This window comes from Besnoitia besnoiti, chromosome I (genome assembly GCF_002563875.1).
Source record: "Besnoitia besnoiti strain Bb-Ger1 chromosome I, whole genome shotgun sequence".
Lineage (NCBI taxonomy): Eukaryota > Apicomplexa > Conoidasida > Eucoccidiorida > Sarcocystidae > Besnoitia > Besnoitia besnoiti.
The window spans coordinates 4,181,301-4,197,500 of NC_042356.1; the positions used below are offsets into that span (position 1 = coordinate 4,181,301).

Here is a 16,200-nt window from a genome sequence, read left to right on the forward strand (position 1 = left end):
AGATCTGCGGCACCGCGCAGACGATGGTTTCTCCGTCGCACAGTCGAGGTCTTGGCGACGCTGGCAACTGCAGGCCGCTTCGTCAGCGTCGAGTGTCGCTCGCTTCCACGACGAGCGCATGAGCGGTCCCGGAAAAAAATGCGACCTGGTAAAAGGCGGGCGAAAATCTTGAAAAAGAGCCAGAACTTCGCGCCCTAGATGAGTCTTCTCTCCGACCTGGATGGACCTCGTCCTGACATGACAAACCTCGAGCTGTGCATGTCGAGCGCAGTCAACTGCATGTTCAAACAAGACAACTGCTGGAGGGAGCCACGCCGCACGGGACGTCACTCGCTTTCTCTCTTGCAGCTGACAGGACAGGCACGTCTGCGAGACAGCTGGGGAGAAAAGACGCTCGATACTGAATGATGAGGCATCTGGCGCTTCGAGATTCGAGTGGATGAGGTGATTTTTTCCGTGCTTGCCGCTGTAGTGCGCAGGTTATGAAAAGCGGCAAAGTCAGCGTCCCAGTCCCCTGGCGGAGCCAAGCGGGTTGAAACTTGCCGACGTCGGCGGCACTGGCGCCGTGAAGCGACTGACCGCTTTTAAGCCTTTGAAAAACATCAAGGGTTCTAGGCATTGCATCTGAAGGAACGAGAGAGCTTCATTCCTGGCACACCCAATGCCGCTTCGAAGTCGGACGCTGCTATCCGACATTGCTCCCGGTCAGATCTTCCGCGCTTCTGACCGCGGAGTACAACAACGGACCAGCCTGGAGCTCAAGAACAGCGTCGCTCGACGTCAAGCAGTCTACCGACACAACCAGCAGCTCTTGCCACCCTTCCGTAAAGGCTGTGGGAGACTATGCTTCTCCAGTCTCTCTGTCTGCTTTCGCTACTGAACCGGATGCAGTGTTCTGCTCCGGAGCGGGGGGAAGGCCCTGAGAAGAGCGAGCTCTGTGGGGCGTTGCGGACTCTGCGCGCTTTCCGCAAGACATTACGTAGCACGAAAGCAGTGTACCGTTGTACACACATTCGCTTGGAGATCTCATTTCTGCCTTGATTCCATGTTGCCAGCCCATGCCGATCCGAGCCCATCCAGGCAGTGTCAGTGTGCTGGAACTCCTCTCCCTCTTCGTCCCGATTGCGGGGTTCGCCGTTTCCCAGAGACTTAGAGACCCTGTCCACTCGTCAGTAAGTCTCCATTGTCGCCTTGTGGCTCGTCGTGCCGGTCTTTTCCGCCTCCACGTGGCTCGTCGTGCCGGTCTTTTCCGCCTCCACGAGGTGCACTCTCGAACTGTTTCGATTCCTACTTCGTAATCGCGTGCACTCAGCCTGCCGAGGCCGAGTCCCACCGGGTCGTGCCGCTGCGTTGTTCAGGCTTTCTGCTTCCTGCCGTCGACTCTGACCGCTTCTCTCTAGATTTTTCCACTATCATTCCGCCTCCCGTCTTCACTCGCGATGGCGTTGCGTCCTGCCTTTTCGCTTTCTGGCCGTAGCGCCGTTATTCCCGTCGCCCTTGCCCTCGGGGCGCCCCTAGCGGTCTACTTCGTCTCCTTTTTCCTTGCCTTCGCCTTGCCTCTGCTTCTCCTTTCGCTTTTCTTCCTCATTTGCCTCCTCCCTTCGCCGTCAAACTCAACAGCGTTCTTCCATCCTGACGGCGACAGCGGGGCGGGCGGCGAGCGCGTGCTGTGGAGCCTGGTGGCGCACCAGCTTCGCACCGGAGGCGTGAGGGGAAAGTACCGGGAAAACGAGACAGAGACAGAGGAGCCTTTCTCCGACGTGCCCTCTCACCGTCTCCACGAAGAGCGCAGTGGCGTCAGCGCGCGAAAAGCAGCTGACGAGGCGTCGAGGCAGGAACTCGCCGAGCAGAAAGCAGATGCTGAAGTCCCTTGCCGGGGGCGGGTGCCTGTGAACCCTCAGCGTTTCGTGGTCGTGTATCTGCGCCATGACTCTCCGTGGCTTCAGTCTCTGACTCCGGTGCGTCTGCCTGACAGCAGAATGCATCCGGGGTCGCCTGCGTGGACGCCGCGGGCGGTCCTTCTCAAGCTGGAGGGGGCCGTGCTTTCTTGTCTCTCCGGTGTGTTCACTGTCGTGCTTCGCATCCGCTTCCACGCGCCGCGTAGCGGCTACGTGGTCACGGCGGGAAGTGTGCCTGCGCGGGATGTTCAGTCTTCCTTCGGCATCGACTTAGACCCTTTCTTACCACCAGCTCCACGCGAGTCAGCAGCATCTTCCCGAGATTTTTCTGCTTTCGCGCCGTTCACAGCGGCTGCTGGTGCGTGCTCAGCTTCCGCGTCCTCACTCGCTCTTCCCACGCACCCAACCGAGTACCCGCAGGCTTCCAGCCTCCTCGTGTTTGTACCAGTCCGGTGTTCCGACCTGCTGCGAGCTTCCTGTTATCCCTTCGGCACGCTGTTTTTCCAGCTGGTGGCGGGCGCCGTCTCGGTTTTCGAGGTCCTGCTTCTCGGTTTGGTCCCCACGGTCTTCGTCGACACCGTGGGCGTTCCCGCGGCTTCGTTTGTCCTCTGGGCCTTGCAGAGGAGGCAGTCCTTCTCTCTTGGCGCCAGAGACCCAGAGGGACGTTGTAACGGAGCCTCAGCGAGCGAGGGAGCGCCCGACAAAGACCGCACAGAGAAACCGGTCTTGGTATCTCGCAAAAATACTCCCCCGGAGACGCGCGGCAAACAGGCGCGCGATGGGCCGCGTCTGACCCGGCTGCGGGTGTACGTACATTACCCTTTCGTGAGAGAGAGCATGACTCTGGCACGGTCTGCTTCCTGCCAACAGAGGAAGTCCGCCGCAGCAAATCGGGACGCTGGACACCCTGCAGCTTGCGCAGACTCTCAAGGTGAACGCCATGCCCGCCGAGGGAGCGGCCGCGCCCCCTTCGAAACACAGAGACAGGGAGATGGACGAAACGAATGTGGCACGTGCTCGCCTCTGGCTGCTTCTGGGTGCGTGGCGCGGCTCCGCAGCGCCACCAAGCTGCGATACTACCGCGGATTAGCCTGGGCGTATGCTGCCTCCCTTCGCTTCGCCTTCAGGGGAGCCCGTGTGCCTGTTCAGCGCCTTCTCGACGGATGCGAGGCGGAGCAGGCGGGTAAGGCTCGAGCCGCCTGGGGTCAACGGAGAGGAGACAAAGCAGCAAGACGCGACGCCGCGACACAGGGAGATGCAGTTAGCGTCTCCTGCTGCAACAGTAGCTGGACTCGCAGACATCTGGAGGCGCTGATGAACGGGGCGTCCTTGGATGAGCTACGTCTGCGGATACAAGAAGGTACACAAGACCCGCGTCAGGGCCTCGCGACACCTCGTTTTGTCTATCGGGCTCCCGTTGTCTTTCCTCCGTGCCAGTCGTCTCGCGTCGAGATGTCGTCGCCGGCGCAGCCGCAGACGCTCTTCAGCGAGCGGCCGCCGCGCATCATGTCGCTTGGCCAGTTTCGGCCCGAGAAACGCCAGCAAGAGCAAGTCCTCATCTTCGGCGAGATGGTCAGGCTGTATGGACGCCTGCTGCCGCACCGGACACATCTGGTTGTGGCGGGAGCGGTGAAACGGGATGCCGACGAACGGCTCCTGCAGGCGGCCTGGGACGCAGCGTTTCGGCATTCGTCACGCAGACGCTTTGACGGAAGGCGCAGGCGGTCACCTTCTGCATCACCAAGCGACGGAGATGCTGAAGAGGGCACGAGCTGGCGCGAGCTGCCTTGGATGCGGAGTAGCCCGCCAGTGGCGGCCGCTGCAGAACGCCACGAACGCCGGTGTCAGGGCGCCGACACGGACAGCGATGAGGCGCGAGAAGAGTTGCTGCTTGCCTGGAAGCAGGCCCTGAAACGCCACAGTGGTGCAACCGTCGTCAGCAGTTTTGGATTTCAGTGGGTCCCCAGTTTCGCGGCCGCTCAGGAGCTCATCGACGCGCAGCTAGCAGAGGCTGCGAGCCGAACTCGACGTGCCTCCGGAGCGGGGAGCTACGCAGAAGACAAGCTGCGTGAGCACGAGGAAGAAGCCTGGGGTGACCGCGTCTTCGCCCTCGTGAACGCCGAAGCGGACATCCTTCGTCAAATGGCACAGTCCGCAGCAGTGAGTCCTCGACGGATCCCGTCTCTGCTGTGCGGGCCTGCAGTCGATAGGATGAATGCCGTCTGGCCGCTACGCCAGCGTACAGACGACAGAGTTCTCCAACACTAGCCGAAAGCGTCTAGGCCGTCTAGGCTCGTCGCACCGGTCGCCGTTCTGCTTTCGACTGAGCCCACCGTGCTGCGTACGCGGTTGATGGTTGCTGGCACGTAGCTGTATTGCATGTGCGTGGCCTTCACGACGTGAAGACCCTGAGGGCTCACCTGTAGGGGCCGCGTCTTCCTGTGTCCGCTGCAGGTCGGTCTGCATACGATGGAAGAAGAGCATTTTGGCATCGCGGTTGTTCAACTTTTGCTGGCGGGGTGTTGCGTGGTGGCGCACAACAGCGGAGGCCCGCGTGACGACATCCTCGTGGCGACCGGTCAGTCGCTCCGGTCGAGCCCTCCGGAGGACGAGGTCGGAGCGGTAGGTGACAATGCCCCGTGCCCGTACGCAACGGCGACTTCTTGTCGGGCGCAGCGTGGCTTTTTGTGCCGGACTCGAAGCGAGTTCGCAGCCTCTGTGGCTGCCGTTATTTCACAGCTTGGAGAGAATCCAGGCGAGGCAGTGTGGACACCTGACACGGCCAAGCAGGCGCTGAAAGACGCGCAGGAACGATTCCTGGATGATGACACCTTCGGCTCTGTGGCCTTCGAAGCGCTGCATCTTGGGGAGCAGCTCTAGAACCACGCGGCAGCGCAAAGTTTCCTCGGCCGAAGGACTCCTCTGCTCCTCTCCTTTTTTCCCGACGTTCGAGATGCCAAAGACGGATTCTGGATTTTTCTCTCCGCGGTCACAACGGCGTATAGCGGGCGCGACGTCCGCGGCCTAGAGAAAAGCCCAGATGCGAAGTGAAGTCCCCTGTGTGCCGGCGGAATTCAGGATAATCACGCGTCTCGCGCACGCAACGCCTGCGTGCGTGGTCCCAACATCTGGAGGAAAATGTTTTTTTTTCGCTCGGCCGCTGCAGGCCCTCCGTGATTCAGAAGCGTGTCCCTTGCGCGTACGAGTTATTCCGGAGATCTGGTGGCGTCTTCGGTACAGCTAAAGCCACTTGCTAGACGCGACTTCTGTGTGGAGTTTTCCGGAGAATAGACCTTTTCGCACGGTCTACGTGACACGAGACAGCGTCGACTTTGTCCTCAGCTGAGTCCCCTGTGGCAGTGCCACTGGAGGTGCTGATCTGTTCTTGGCTTCTGCGAGTGTTTTCGCGTTTGTCGGGATAATTTCTTGAACCACCGTGTTTTCGAAGCATAATTGTGCCTGAGTACATTTTTCCGCTGTTCAAACAGAGAGTCTAGGGTTCACAAGGTTTTTGCATGCCCCGTGGCACTCGCGTAAGCCGCATTCTATTCCATCGGAACGCGACCATTTTCTTGAACGCGCAGCAGCCCGCAGAAGCCCCAGGGGAAACCCGTCTGAGACTGACCGTGAAGTAGGAGTTCTAGCAGAGTGGTCAGCGAGCACTGAACATTTTGCGTTTCCAGTCATCGGGACAAAGCGACAGCCCCTGGCGGCATGGCGGTGATCGCTGGTATCCTCAGATGCCTTGCACGTCCAAGCAGGACTGGTTGCCGTTAAGAATTACCTGTCAATAAGCACTGGCTCGGAACGGCTACAGAAATTTACGAGTGTCAGAGGGGAACTAGCGCACCCAGCTATCTGACAGGGGTTAGCTATAGAACCCCGAGAGACCTCGAGTGCCTACGCGTACCAAGAGGAGCACAGCAGAGCTCGTAGGGGCCTAGGAAGTCGTTTTTTAGTGGCTGTAGATTCCCAACAAAAGTGTACGGAGGAGAAGTCCCTCAGCGGCCTGAGAGTGCACACTGTCGCAGGCGTGTGTAGCGCAACTTAATCCTGAACTATTCTGTGCGTTGTGCGGCTGATAGTCGCTTCAACGTGGTTATATCTCGGGACTGAAACGAGACTTGGCAGTCTCGCCACTCAAGCGTCATGGAATCTTCATTTGTGCCCTCGAGCAAGTCAGAGACCTTGGAAGGGCTCCTGCTTCATCCGGATTAGAAGGCGACCCATCCCTCCCGCCGCACGAGTTCTGAACGGGCAATGGCGGCTTCCGATCAGCGAGCTTTGTACATTGCAATCGACGCCAGCCAACGGTGCGCCTACCCATAGCAGGACGACGCAGGTCACCGGTAGATAGTTGCTTCTGCAGGTTGCGTATCGCTGACAGCCAATCGGCGGTGTAGGTCTCTCCTACTAGTTCGGTGAAGCCGCTACAGGAGAGCATCAATTGATGTGCATCGCTGGAAAGCTTCTCCGCAATTTTTGAGAGCGTGCCCAGCCGGAGACAGGCCGAAAAGCACCAACGTCCCGATGGTGATACGCAGACACGCGAAGATCTGTCGCATGCAACTTTAAACGGTTTCTTACATGCACATGCAGACAAGACACACCAGAGAGAATTGATAAATGCTTTGCCTGGAGTGGAGTAGAACCACGGCTTTTTTCCAGATGAACCTATAAACCAGGAGCGCTCTGTATTCGTTGCTGCACAGTGCGTGGTTCTTGTGCGGTCAATCATGCAGCACACAAGCGACTTCGTGTGAGCCCACATGCGTGTGCCGTGGCTGATCGACTGCGTCTCTGCTCTTGGCGGGCCCTGAGCGTCTTTGAGCAAACATGCCACTACCTCACCTCCTTCTCCTATTCCCGATCAGTGCTGGGAAGCCCCGGGACCGATAAAGCTCGAAGAGGGCGCCGTGACTCTGCCTTGCTGGAAGGTGAGCTGCTTTCTCCCTCGTGACGAGCAGAGGCATCAAAAATGTTTGAGGCTCCATGGCGGCACACATAACCATGGGTCTTGGACTCTCATTCTGAGAGCTCCCTGTTCTCTTTTCTCCAGCGGCTGTCTCAATGCAGAAGAAGAGACCGGCATTTTTTCTCATGCAACAGGGATGCTGCCTGCTGGGCGTTCTTTTTTTCCCGGACCCTCTTATTCAGTCCTTTGTGGCTAGAATGAGAGAAGTTTTCTGCCGACCGGCTGATGTCCAGACCGAGCGGCCATTGCCTCGGCGACGGATACAGGGTCCCCGAATCTCCACTGCCCTCTCAGGGTCTAATGGGAGGCCGAAAAACAAAGGAGCAAAAACAAAGATAAGACACGTACTCCCAGCAGCCTCCAGCGGGGCGGTCCTTTGCGAGGAAAGAAACGCGCCCGCGTTCGCACGCCGCCCTTGCTGTCAGGATGCAAAGCGGCTAGACAGCGCGGTTACCTCTGGAAGCGGCGGAAGGACTTACGATTCTCTCTGGAGTAGGCACCGCGCACAGAGCTCCAGAATGCTGCTTTCGGAATGCACAAATTGGTCACCGCTAGCTCTCTTCGTCGTGCTTCTCTGTCTGATCCCCTGCTTTTGCTCTCGCGCCTCTGCAAGGAGCTATTCGTGCTCAGCCGCTTCTCTTCCTCTCCCGGGGCGAGGGGCTCTGCGGCATCAGGCTTTCTTCTCCCCGCTGCCCTCATTTCACAGTCAAGCGACGCAGGTGTCTCATTCAGTGTCTGGCGGGGGACAGCAGTGCTTCTACACGTGTATGCTGGTGCCTCCAGAATGTTTCGCGCCCCCAAAATTCCTGCCTTCTTTATGCGCCCGTTACCTGACACCGTCTGCTTGCCGGCGCGCCAGGCACGGGCGGTCTCCGTTTCGCGCTCCTCTCTCACGCGTGCTGCGGCCTCCTCCGTCTTCGTTCCTCTCCGCTCGCACCCACGCTTTGCCACCGTTCCGCTCTCTAGCCTCTGCAGGCACACGCGACTGGGGTCCTCGCTGGTCGCTCGCCTCGTTGCCGCCGCGCCTCAGCGGCGTTCCTCTGCTTGCCCTGGAGAGCGTCCGGCCTCCTCCCTCGGCAGGCCGGCTAGCCGCAGCATGCGGGGGCGACGCCTCTGACCACCTGTGCGCAGGACCCGCTCCCTCTGGAGCCCACGGGCGAGCGCGGAGACGCCCTGGCAGGACCGAGTGGGGACGGCGGATTCCAGGCCTGGGGACAGGCCGCGCCCGCACCGGCCTGCTTGCGCGGTCTCTGTACCCTGGCCTCGACGCCGCAGATGAAGAGGAAGACCCGGAGCTGTTGGAAGCTATCGAGGAGGCGGAGGATGATGCAGACGAGGTCGACGATGAAGCAGAAGCGCTGCACGATGCCCGCGATGCCGTCGACAGCTGGCGTGGAGGAGAGGAAGTTCGGGCGCGAGGGAAGTGGCCAGGAAGGCCTGAGGGCGGTCTCGCTCGGTCCCGTGGCCTCGCGAACCCTGCCCGCGGCGAGGCGCTGGGTGCCAAGCCGAAGGCGACAGAAGGCGAGTTCGCTTTCGCTTCTCAGCGGAGCGTCTCACCAGGCCCGCAGGCCTCCGCGGCAAATGCACCGAACCCCCAGACTCTGCCGTTCTACCGGTACCTGAGTCATCGCCTTGAGGCATGCAGGCACGTCGACCAAGTCCTGCGTCTCGTCGCGCGACACCGCGCACGCATGGACGATGTGCATGGTGCAATTGCGCTGCGGAGCCTCGCCAGAATCGTCGCGTCACACGAGGAGGAAGTTGCGAGGTCGAGGGGTTGGAAGCCGCGCCAGGCAACCGGGAGCCGAGGCGGCAAAGGTCGCGCCGCTGCAGACCAGAGGGACCCGAAAAAGGAGTTGTCGGAGCTTGCCACGAATCCCGTGTAAGCCTGCGCTGGCGATAGAGCCGACGTCGTGGATTATGGAGTGATGTCGGGAGGGCGGGAACAGTTAGCCTCGTGTCACCGGTCTTTCAAGAGGTCACAGATATGGAGAGTGTGTCTGTGTGTTTTAATCAACGTTTCGGTCCTCTATGCGCGCATGTCGACTGGCGTACTTAGGTAGACATGTGCCGCTGACTCCGCTCCGGGTGTCTCAGCATACCTGCGTCCCTCCATATCTGCTATTGGCGCGACTTGCATGTATAAAAGAGGGAAGAAACCGTGTTACGTATGTCCGAAGCGGAAGTCAGTCTGCTCATTCCTGGCTTCGGTTTTGGGAGACCGAAGACGGTGTTGGCTGCAGGCGCGAGTGCCGTGTCAACACGCTGGGATTCTGGCTTTGTTGAAGCCTCGTTCTTTGGTGTAACTGTTTTTCATCCGGGCTTGCGGCTACGAGTCGAATTCTCAGCGTCGCCTAGTAGAGCACCTTTTCTCGCGCGCCTGTGCGTCGTGGATACATCTCCCCATCGCTGTTCGGCTCGGATTCTCTTCTCGCGGCACTGTTCCCCGTTTTATCTACACGTTTCGTTCATTGCGTGTGAGAGGTCTCCAGTTTGTCGAGGAGGCGCACTCACACTGCTGGCGCGCGCGTTTTCTGTCACATCATTTCTCTCTCGTCGCTCTCGCCCGAATCCCTACATGCTTCCTCGCGGTGAATGCGGCTAAATTCGCTCACATCTCTTGCTGCCCTTGGCTTGCTGTCCGGTCGCTTTTCTGCTTGCGCCTGTGCCGGGCGACTCTCAGCTTTCTCCGGCTTCTCGAAGACTTTGCGCTCACAGTTCAGCTTCGCGGGTTTTCTCGAACGATGGACCTCGCGTACGTCCCCTGGTCACTCGCCAAACTGCGCCTGTATTTGCTGCCGAGTCTGCGGCCGCTGCTTCTGCAAATTCTCCGCTCCGTAGACGTGCACACAGACGCGGAAAGTCAGGCGCCAGCAGAGAGTCCCGGTGCGGCTGCAGGGCCCGCCAGTGTGAGACGCCAACATCGACGAGGCGGGCGCTTCAAGGAAAACGCCGACTCGAAGCGGGCTTGCGCGCTGCGTCAGCTGAGGCCTTCGGGGTTCACTTCCCTGGTCTGGGGTGCCAGCAAGTGTATGTACACCAACCAGTCCTTCTGGCAGGAAAAGCTGGCGCCGCTCCTCCGCGATCGAGCCGCTCTCTTGTCGCCCAAGGTACGAATCCGGACGCTTTTCCGCGCTCTGAGCTGACGGCGTCCACGGCGGCTGCCGAGCGGCGCTTTGCTTCTTTGACACAGAGTGCACATCAGCCGGTGTATGGCCGCCTCAAGCAGTGAGCGGCTTTCAGGACTCGGCTGCCAGTCTACACGGTGGAGTTCAGCGCGAACCACGACGCATTCAACACAGTCAGGCCCTAGTTTCTACGCTGTTCCGCGTTACGTGCGACTGCCTCGCAGTCTCCGCAGGACCGTGGCGGCGTGTCGCTGGATTAGAAATCAGACGTTGTCTCGCGTGTCCGCTGTCAGAGTGCCCGCGTCTTGTAGCGGAGCCTCTGCCTCCTGTGCGTGTCTTCTTTTGAGGAGCTTCTGCGTGGGGCTAGCTCGCGTCCATTCGTTCGTGGTCGCCACCGCCCGTGTGCGTCCCCATACATGCGGCGTGGAAGTGTGGCAGGCAAACTGTCTTTTGGGCCGCGGTCTCTGCGCGCAGGAGCTGTCGATCTGCCTGTACGCCCTGGCGAACGCTGGCCTCCGTCCGCGCCCTTCGAGCCATGCGCTTCCGGATGCTACAGTGGCGGCTGAACAGGCGGCTGTGGCCCCGGCCGACTTGCCGCCGGCAGTGGATGCATCCCCTGCCTCGTCTGCGTTTTTCCGCTTCTCTGAGAGCTGGAACAGGGAGGGCGGGGTCCAGGACAGCGGCGCGCTGCTCGACGGGGGCCGCCTGTCCGCTTCGGCTGACAGCCCTGAGCGCCCACAAGGCGGCGACGCGGACGCGTTCGGCTCTTCGGATAGGGAAGGTCTTGGCGAGGATTCGTCTCTCTCCGCAGAGCGCCCGAACGGCGGAGAAAGCCCAGACAGGGACGCTCTGACCGAGGCCGTCGGAGCGCTTGGCCGCGCATGTGTTGAGAAACTGGCGGACATGGCGGCGCAAGGCCTGAGCAGCGTCGCCTGGGCCTTTGCCAAGTGGCGGTACCCCAGCGCAGCCCTCTTCCAAGGCCTCGCCTCCGAGATCCGTCGCCGCGGGCACAAGTTCGACGCACAGGTACGCGCTGCACCGATGACCGGCTGCAATCAGAGAAGAGGCCGCGAGCCCCCGAATGCCAAGGGCCTGCCGCTCGAGCAAAAACCGTCGCCGCCGGCGAGAGACGCGGTGGCATTTCGCATCAACACTTCGTGACCACCCGCAGCCGTTAGGTTGAGCACAAAGCGCTGAGAGCAGAGAAACACTTTCCCCTGCAACGCGCGAGACACCAAAGATAGATCTGCAGGCGTAACACGCCGGGGTCGATGTGAGTGGGGCGGTGACCGTTTCGAGTGGGGGAATCGGGCTGAGTTGTGATTCGCGGCAATGCATAGTGCCCGAGGGCGCATGCTTGTGCAGAGACCACAGCTACCTCCCGCGGCTTGGTCTCAGGATTGGCACAGCTTTTGGCCACGTTGCGGGGTGTGCCCCAGGAGACGTCTTCGGTGCTGATTTCAGATTCTTGCGAGCTACATTTGCTGCCGGTCGCCTTGCGCAGTGCGTCCCTTTTTCCCTGTGACAGCCGACTGAGTGCTCTGCTGCACTGCATCTGATGCTCCTAATTTTTGCGATCTCGCTGCGCTTTCTTTTCCGTGCCTCTGTGCCCCTTGAACTGCAGACGGCGACCATCCTGCTGTATGCGTTTGTTCGGCTTGGCTACCTGGACGAGCCCGTCCTCGGAGTGCTCACGGATGTTCTGGTCAAGCAGATCGGGTCGTTTCGCAGGGAAACCTTCTCGCTCTGCGCGTGGGCGATCGCCAAGTTGCCGCGCCACTCGACGGTCCAGCGTCTTAGCGGGTTCCTCTATCCCGCGGTACGTCTTAGTTGGCTTCAGAGGGAGATGGCGTTCTGCTCGTTGCAACATGGGCAGCAGACGAGTGCTTGCGTGATATGTGCTGTAGAAACTGAGGCTCTCAGACCAGCACGGGCGTACATGAGATCGTGAGTGTCTGTATACTGCAGTATTCACCCAGTGCTTCTCCTGAAGTCTAAAAACGAAGTGCAGGGTGAACATGCAGCTGTCCCAGCAAAGACGCGCAGCCCTGCATTTCACTATTTCCTGTGCATGTGGATCACCGCATGGTTCGACGAAGACTGCATGTGTGGATTGTAGGCAGATCCCCGTTCAACTTGAAATGCATTGGTTTCCCGAGGTGTGCATGTGAGCGGATGCAGCTGGACGAAGCGCCGCTGCAGGGGTACAGGCGGCAGGACTTGATTATTCTGTTGTGGAGCGCCGCCCGCGTCCGCGGTCGTTTAGCAGAAAATCTGGCAAGGAGAGTTTTTGTTGAGCTCAAACGGCGAAAGTGAGAAGCTCGCTGATGGGGACAGGGCAGTGCTCCAGTAGACACCAGCTGCGAAAAGGCATTTCGCCTGGTCACGCACAAACGGAGACGAGCGGCCTCTGACATCGGCAAAAACGCTACCTTCACACTGGATGCTCCTCCACTGGATAACCGGAATTAACGAACAACACGCTCCGTGACGCTCTGTAAAGGGTTGTAGCTCTCGGGCGCTAGCATCCGCTTAGGGTGTCTGGGAGGGAGCTTCGTCATGTAGAGATTTGCACAGTCGAGACATCGAGTCCTGCACATGCGCGTCTTGCGGCAGTCACTGGAGCCAAGGTGTTGTACGATACGTATGTGCATTGATTTCAGGGACAATGCAGACTTTCGCGCGGTCGATATCGCGATGCTCCTTCACGCATCAAGCCTTGCCGGCGTCACGGACGTAGATCTTTTAGAACGTAGGTGACTTGCGAGTCTTTGCGTTTGACAATCGGCTCCTTGCATGCGCGAGCCAAGTTGGGGAGGTCTGTCATAACACGAAGTCCCCTGATGTAGTGATAGGGTATTACTCGATGCTCACACTGCGTTCTGGCTGCAAGATCCTCGTGTTTTGTTCGTGTTGTGGCATCCAGCAAGAGGCAGCCAGTGCACAGGCCGCCGCGGCGGCATACTCCATGCTAGCTAACCGCCGCTGGCGGCGCGGGCAAGCGGGGCGAGACAGTTGACAGAGCCAGGCTTTCCCAAGGCCGATGCAGTGAGGTGGCGCGGCTGTGGGCGGGCAAGAGGGCTGCTGGGAGAGCAGGTAGTCAACGGAAAGAGGTCAGGCAGGCAGGCCGGACGCCAGGGGTGCCGCGCCAGACAAACACTCGCAGCGGCTCCTGACCCGCAGCAAAACGATCCTGGAGCGTGCGCCTGTTTTCTGCAGATCTGTTGCGTCTCGTCCCGACGCTGCTTTCCCGAGGGAGGTGCTCCCTGCAAGAACTTGTGTGGATCACAGCTAGTCTGGCGCATCTGGGCACCGCTGACGAGGCGTTTCTCTCCTCCACTGCTGACTGTCTCGAGAAACGGTAGGCGAAGGAAGCTTTTTTCAGGAAACTCGGAGCGCGAACCCTCTTTGTGTCGTGAGCGACGGCCGGATGGGGGGACAGACTGTTGCCGTTCCACACACGAGACTTGTGTTCCTAGTGGCCTGCTGTATCTGCTGCAACTATGTGTCTGTGCGATTCTTGCGTGAACCTTCTCAGGAAGACCTGGGACGACGCTTCTTTCGTCCATCTCACATCGTTCCTCTTCTTCAGCGTCCACCTCATGCCCTCTCTCCAGCGGACATCTCCGTCCACGCGGCGCCTTCTGGAGCTTGTGCGATCGCTTTTGTTCTCCCCTGCGCCTCCGCTGCCCGGCTCTTTTTCTTCATCCTCATCGCCTTCCGCGGCTTTCCCTGCGTCATCACCGTCATCGAATCCCTCGAGCCCGTCGTCGCCTTCACTGCTTCCCTCCGGGGGGCCCTCCGCCAGTCCGCCGTTGCCTATTTTGCAGTTGTCGCACGCGCCGCAGGCTGCCATGAGCGTCTCAGGCGGCTCGTCGGCGCCGCATGCAGCCGCCACGCTCTGCGATGCTCGCCTGGCTCTGTCTACATCGGCGGCCGCGACCCCCGCGGTGGCAAACCGAGTCCGATTTGCTACATCGGTCTCGCCGGCCTCCCTCAAGCCTAGTGTGTTCATGAACGCTGCCGGCGCGTTGGTGAGTCGCTGCGTCAGGCCTCTCACTCGTCTGTTTTGGGATACACGACTGATGTCAGGGATGTGTGTGGGCGCAGGAGCTTTTCGATGTGCCGCCGCCGCGTAACTGCCTGGACTGTGGCGTTTGTCTTTCAAAGCCAACCAGCATCACGTCTCTCAGCGCGAACGCGTCTGGGGAGCAGCTCAAGGATCGCGCGTCAAGGCTGCCAACTCGCTGCATGCTGTTCATAGGTAGTTGTCACCATCGACGTTTTTATGCCGGCCACGCGAATGCTTTGTTGCTTCTTTTGTCTTCTCTGCCCCCGCGCGCCGGGTTCCATTTCAGGCGCGAAGCGGCTTGATCAGGAGAGACAACGGCGTGGTTCAGAGCTTCCTACGCTTCGCGGAAACGCGAACTGAGGAAATTGATGGCGTTGACTGGGCGAAGGTACGCGCATGGCAGGCTTCGTTTCTCCAAGCCACTGCAGGCCAACGCGGCGTGGATTTTTCGACCGCGGTCTAGATGCCGCAGCAGCAAGCGCGCGGAGTCAGTGTGCCGTCTTCTGAATTGATTTTTTCCCACGGCTTCTGTGCGTGTGCAGCTTCACGAGGCCGGAGAAAGGCTCGGACTCGGGAGTGACGAGCGCTGGCGCCGCCTTTTGGCCGAGGTGCCCATGCGGATTCAGCGTCGCTGCATGCGACCCGGAGCGAGCCCTCCGGACGACGCCCAACTTCCGTTTCTGACCGAGACGGGCTGGAGAGGAAGCTACTCTGATGGTAAGGACGATGAGGACGCGCCGTTTGAAGTCGTTGACGAAGCGACAATCGACAAGTATGCGCAGGAACACCTAGCCGACGGCGCAGATGACGACTGGGGGGACGTTGAGGTGGACCTTGGAGAGCCAAGCTCATCACGCGAAGACTCGAGAGGAGTTCCTGAAGGCGTTGACCCAGCCGACGTTATTACAAACGAGGAGCTCTACGCGCTGCTGAAAAGCAAACACCTTGGGGTATGTCGCACAGTTGTAGAGCGGCGCACATACAGGCTCAAGACCCGCCACGCGGAAACACGTTGAGGATTCGCTCAGAATCCATCGGTGCAGTGGAGCCTCAACGCAATTTGAAAACGCGGGTCGCGTTTCCGCAATGATTTATCCCGCCTCCGATCGTGCTACGTTGATCCCGAGAATGAGCTCGTTACGATAGACATCACAGTCGCGCGCGGCCAAACGAAGCAGCCGCAACCCGCTGTCATCGTGTGCGGCGAACGGCGCGCGGTAGCTCTCGAGAGACGGTTTCGCGTACACCTGCGAATACTGGTCCCACCGGTAGTTTCGCTCCTGCATGTAGACTAGCAAGGGTACAAAAGAGCGGTGACCAATACTCGTCGTCTAGTTGCCAGCCACGTCGAGGCTGGCGGCATGTGCTCCACGCATTCTCTTAATGTTGCCTGCTGCTCTATGCGGATGTTGGTTCAGGGTCATGTCGACGAATCCGCCGGCAGGCCGTCATTCGACTACGCTAAGCAGAGCTCGCTTCTGGAAGCGCTGCTTGAGAAGTGACCAGCGTTCTGTTTTCATTTTTAGCACCACGGGCGGGGGCGTCGGAATTCATGTGGGTAAGCGCAACGGGTTCTTGAGTAGCAGAGTGCGTGCATTTGCCTTGTTGAGCCACAGCGAGTGCGTGCGGCTCCACACTCAGTCCTAGTGAAGGGCAGTTCCGCAGAGAAGGGATGACTACCTGCTTCTCTTAATAATCTAAGCGTACCTTCCTCAATGACCGTCATGTTGAGTGCACTAAGTATAGTGGTATCCAGCGCATATTTGAAAAACGCTAAATCTAGAGTATCTCACCTAAGACCCTGCAAAAACTGGGGTGTCACTGGAGCACGAGAGGCCAAGTGTGTCTTCCTGGATCTAGGTCCCGCAACCTTTGGCGGTGCTCGTCGCTACGTGATTGACATCTCCGCACATGTTGTCTGGCTGATCTGTCTGCGGCATTACCAATTCAAAAGGTGGATCACGGAGGGAGGTCGCGCTGATCTTACGTGACTCTGGCAGTGTGTGCACACCAGTGAACGCCTGGCTGAGTGGCGTGGCAAGTTTCTTCCCAATTCATCTGGCTGCGGGACCTATGTGGTGGTGGACGCTTTTAGCGCGACTACGGCATTTATGAGCACTTGTCAAT

General features: G+C 59.6%; 2 protein-coding genes across 2 annotated transcripts; both read left to right on the forward strand.

The window, feature by feature from the left end:
• Positions 1 to 1,439: 1,439 nt before the first annotated feature.
• On the forward strand, positions 1,440 to 4,778 carry BESB_006070 (uncharacterized protein; the record flags this gene model as incomplete). Its single annotated transcript, XM_029359362.1, has 2 exons — positions 1,440 to 4,058; positions 4,353 to 4,778. 2 exons carry the CDS (start codon positions 1,440 to 1,442, stop codon positions 4,776 to 4,778), a joined length of 3,045 nt encoding a protein of 1,014 aa, XP_029222275.1.
• A 2,862-nt stretch (positions 4,779 to 7,640) lies between these two features.
• On the forward strand, positions 7,641 to 15,575 carry BESB_006080 (uncharacterized protein; the record flags this gene model as incomplete). The annotated part of the gene is made up of 11 exons (XM_029359363.1): positions 7,641 to 8,755; positions 9,557 to 9,983; positions 10,476 to 11,027; positions 11,626 to 11,820; positions 12,183 to 12,313; positions 12,665 to 12,753; positions 13,221 to 13,362; positions 13,540 to 14,035; positions 14,360 to 14,461; positions 14,616 to 15,023; positions 15,492 to 15,575. The coding sequence occupies 11 exons, from the start codon at positions 7,641 to 7,643 to the stop codon at positions 15,573 to 15,575; spliced, it is 3,741 nt and encodes a 1,246-aa protein (XP_029222276.1).
• Positions 15,576 to 16,200: the final 625 nt, after the last annotated feature.